This window comes from Capsicum annuum, unplaced genomic scaffold (genome assembly GCF_002878395.1).
Source record: "Capsicum annuum cultivar UCD-10X-F1 unplaced genomic scaffold, UCD10Xv1.1 ctg67605, whole genome shotgun sequence".
NCBI classification, from domain to species: Eukaryota; Viridiplantae; Streptophyta; class Magnoliopsida; order Solanales; family Solanaceae; genus Capsicum; species Capsicum annuum.
This window is the reverse complement of record NW_025877056.1, coordinates 1-4,459: the sequence shown is the minus strand read 5'-3', so window position 1 is coordinate 4,459 and position 4,459 is coordinate 1. Positions and strand designations below refer to the sequence as shown.

Below are 4,459 nucleotides of genomic sequence, written 5' to 3'. Positions count from 1 at the left end.
TCCAAAGCTCTACTGCCAAAAGAGTAAGACTACATACTTAGTTCTATTATGGTTTACACTATGCGAAATAGATTACTTGTCTTTAAACAAGGTAGTATTAAAATTACTAGTATAAGCATCCATATGATTTTCTTTTTTAATTGAATTATATATATTCGATAATATTAAGATGAAAGGGTCATTTTTATCAATAGTTGGAGTTAATATTTATTATTATTATTATGATTGTAAAAACCACATTTTAAGAAAACTTACTTGTAGTGGCCATGTATGAAACTTAAAACTCTTTTTTCGTTGAGTTTAAATTATATACTTAGACAATGTAAATAATATTTGTACACTATCACTGAAGTTTAATATGTATTAGCAGGTTTGTTTTAACATCCTTATTAGATATCTAATTAACTCTTGACCAAAAATTTATGGATAATCATCTAATAAATGATCCTACTGGTAATTTGGATGGCAGCTAGTTGCAGGATTACTCGGGGTCGAATCAGGTCAAGACGCTGTTCTAACAGAATTACATTATGAGCGAGGAAGAGGGAAGGTAGAACCATACGGGATTACAGTAGCAGAGTTAACAAACCGAATATCAAAGCTGAGGAACAAACTGGGACGCCATGGAATCAAAGATAAAGGACTTAATGTGAATCGAAAGTAGGTGCTGAAGGGAGGATAAGGGGAAATGTACTTGCAGGTAGTGGCCAAATAAATATTTTGATATACAATATGCCTTACATATATATATATAAATATAAGTATAAATATATATATATATATATATATATATATTAATAAAACTAATATTGATTTATACAGACAAAAGAGATTTTTAGTTAAAAGTGCTCAATTGAAATTTTTTTTATCTATGTGGTTATGCCATTATTTGCAGGGGACAAGTACTCGATGGCCTACGACAGAACGCTGAAGGAAATATTAGGAATACTGTATGGAAGTGGAAAAGAGAATAAACCTGGTGGATTTTATCCAAAGGGAGCGGAAAGACGGATAGCAAAATCATATCTTAGGCATGGGGACTAGCTATTTAGAAAAATAAAAAATTATTGCTTACTTCCTGTAAAGTAAGTAAAAATAAGTGAGTTATAAAGTGGGTACTAATAGTGATGTTGGGATATTATATTTTTGTTTAAATATTAATTTATCTTATGAATCGTATCATTAGATCATATCATATTATACTAAAAGTGGAAAGATCCTACCCTAATGTTGTATCTCGTGTTTTTGCCCCTGTTGTAAAACAAAATATTATTAAACATCTGATTAAATTAACATATTAAATATATGTAGACTAAAATAAATAAACAAAACCATTCATTGAGCAGATGAATTTGTTTTACCAAACAATAATTATTGTAGCTTACACTTTTATAATTTATTTAATTAAATTAGTATCAATGTCACACATTTCAATTTTTTCACCCCTAAAGCTTTTACGAGTTACATTGTGACAATAGTATTTATACAGAGCTTCTCCAAAAAAACTGGCACCATTAAGAGGCCTAAACACGAAAGATACCATGTATCTTTCTTCATGACTATACCCAATAATATTTATATATATGTCACATCCAGATTATTGACTCGCATGGGCACTTACTCCATTCTAACTAGATCAGTGAACTCTCACCACCTAATAAATTATTATGTGAAATCTAACTAACAACCTTTAAATAGTACACAGTTAAATCTTGATACCAATGATATGATCAATATTTGAAATAATTACAAGAAATATCTTCTTAAAATGAACAACTCTTATAACCCAGTTTGAAATGTACAAGAACTTCTAAAAAAATCATCGAAAAAAAATACACAACTTCCGCTGTGAAAGATAGATTCAGAAGTTCATGATGAATAACCATCAAAATACATAAGAGATTGCTAGTTATCCTGCAATACAACCTACATGCTCAACAAGAGATGTAGTAAGAGTAGTATTAGTAAAAAACATCTAGTGGTATCACACAACATCATATAGAAACCACAAAATAACACATGACCACTCCACATGGTACTTCAATACGAGAGTTCACATTCCACACTACATCTTTGGTATCATATAAACTTTCAATTATGCTTTATTTTCTTAATTAACCAATTCTGTTACAATTCATGATCCTACTTTTTCTCAAGGAAATTCTGGTGTCTATTAACTCTGTTAATATTATCTATCCCGCCAGTTCTTATAATTCAACTCAAGGATTAACAGATAGATTTCAATATCTATGCAAGGTATATATAATAAAAACAAATAGAAAAAGTAACCCAACAAACATATCATAGATACAATGTCACCATATACTTAATAATAGTCCATCTATCCTTTAAAAAATTTAACAACCACCTTAAAATTACAATCAAGATGCATATGCTACACAACCTAAAGATATCTCATCTAGCAGTTAAGTAATACAATTATCGATTTACACAACAAATAGTTTTGCAATCACCCCAACAGCCAAACTATTTGAAATAAGGGCACGTATGTCACGACAAATATCATAATAATTTTAACTCCACAATTACGTCAGTCACATCACAACATCAATTAGAAATACAACAGACAAATCAATCTTCACAGGTCACCATACACCCTAACACATAGTCACCCATCATAATGTGAACCAAATTCAAATAATTACCTTGACTACATATATAATAACTCTCTCTCGTTCTCTCTCTCTATATATGTATATGTGTGTGTGTGTTTATATAGTGTATCATCTATATTTTTACACTTTCTAATTTCAAGACACATCCTAAGAGTCTTATTTTTGCCTAAGAGTCATGACCTATAGGGGAGAACCTAAGTCCATGTCATGTAATAACGTGATACTTGATCCTCCATAATAATAATAATAATAATAATAATAATAATAATAATAATAATAATAATAATAATAATAATAATAATAATAATAATAATAACAGTGATAGTAATATAACTACCTGTATGACATGGTACCCGATTCTTCCAAAATAAAAATAATATAAGAAAATTTAATCATACCAGCGTGGTATCTGATCCACCATAGCCATATTTTTGTATTTTATCTATCGTACTATCTATTGGTATATAACATAGTGTGATACATTTACACTTATACTTACAATCATCATATTCTGTTTATGTTTATAATCAATAATTTATTCTAAAAAGTGTCAACAACCAAACTGTCAACAAATTATATAACATGTTTGAAGACTGTTGACACCTATTTTTTTTCCCTCCACATTCCAAATTAGTTGTTGAATTTCTCAATTTTAAATAGCTTTGAAATGTTTATTTTAAGTTATTTTAAAATAAATTACAACCCTACCTTTCGAATTTAGGTGAAATTAATATATTTAGAGTTTAATTATACATGATTATATAATTATCAGTTAAAGAAAATGCTTTCGAGTTTATTCAGAGTGAAAAATTTGATTGAAAATTGCAAACATTCTACTTTTCTCAAGATTAACTGAAAATAAGAAACTAGTGACATAAATAGTTTCTTAATTTTAATTTTATTATTATTATTATTGGAAAAAAGAAATAAAATAAAATTTTGTTTTATTGAATATTTATTTTGAAATTATAGAATTTTGAGAGACTCGTCAAATTAATTAAAAGTCAATTTCAGCTCAATTTTGTCCAATTAATTCAATCGTGGACATTTTTTATTAATATAAAATGGTTAAAATTTTTAATTGGACTCCCTTGATTAACCTAATCTTCCCTATTAACCCCAATACCCAACCCACCAGCCTAAAATTCCTCCCAAATTAATGGGCCTAACCACCCCAATGGCCCACAACCTTCACCCCATATATCCCCTTCAAACAACCCACCACCAACGACAACCTAACTTCCTTACCCATCAACAACAACAAACCAGTGGCCCAATACACTCACTGACCCGACCTAGCTCCAATTCCCTCCCCTCTTTACCTATTAGCAGAGATACAACAACATACCAAAAAAAAACCAGCAAAACAAACAATATTATCGACAACAAAAAAGAGAACCGCTCCAACATTAATGTGGTAATATCAAAAAAGGACAACGGCTTCAACTCATCACCAACCGTAGTCAACCTAGCCATTTCCAATTTCTTTACCTCTCCGTATAGCCAAGAATGGCTACGAATTTCATTAACTTTTCCCTTTCTCAGATTATGTTCATCTATTTTTTTATAAGAAACAAATGGATACAAGAAATTCAGCTTTGAAATCCAACTTTTCAAATTCAAAGTCCTAAAATTTTTCCTCCTAAATTCACCTAAAAATAGAGGTTGAAGTCCAGAGAAAGAGGGAGAATTTTTTATGGAAAATTTTGAGGTTCGGGAGGCGTGCGCTTCTAACCTCATGTAACCAAAAATTCTCGATGAAGTCACTCCAAAAATTAGATTCCAGCAAAATTGTTGAACTCTGGCAAGGCTAATCAGAACTT

At 29.8% G+C, this 4,459-nt stretch overlaps 1 protein-coding gene across 1 annotated transcript; it reads left to right on the top strand.

The window, feature by feature from the left end:
• On the top strand, positions 1-1,419 carry LOC124893949 (desiccation-related protein PCC13-62-like; the record flags this gene model as incomplete). The annotated part of the gene is given in 3 exon segments (XM_047404765.1): positions 1-23; positions 470-700; positions 896-1,419. Coding segments are annotated over 2 exon segments (218 nt in total), but the record flags the coding sequence as incomplete, so codon positions are not given.
• Between the last annotated feature and the right edge of the window lie 3,040 nt (positions 1,420-4,459).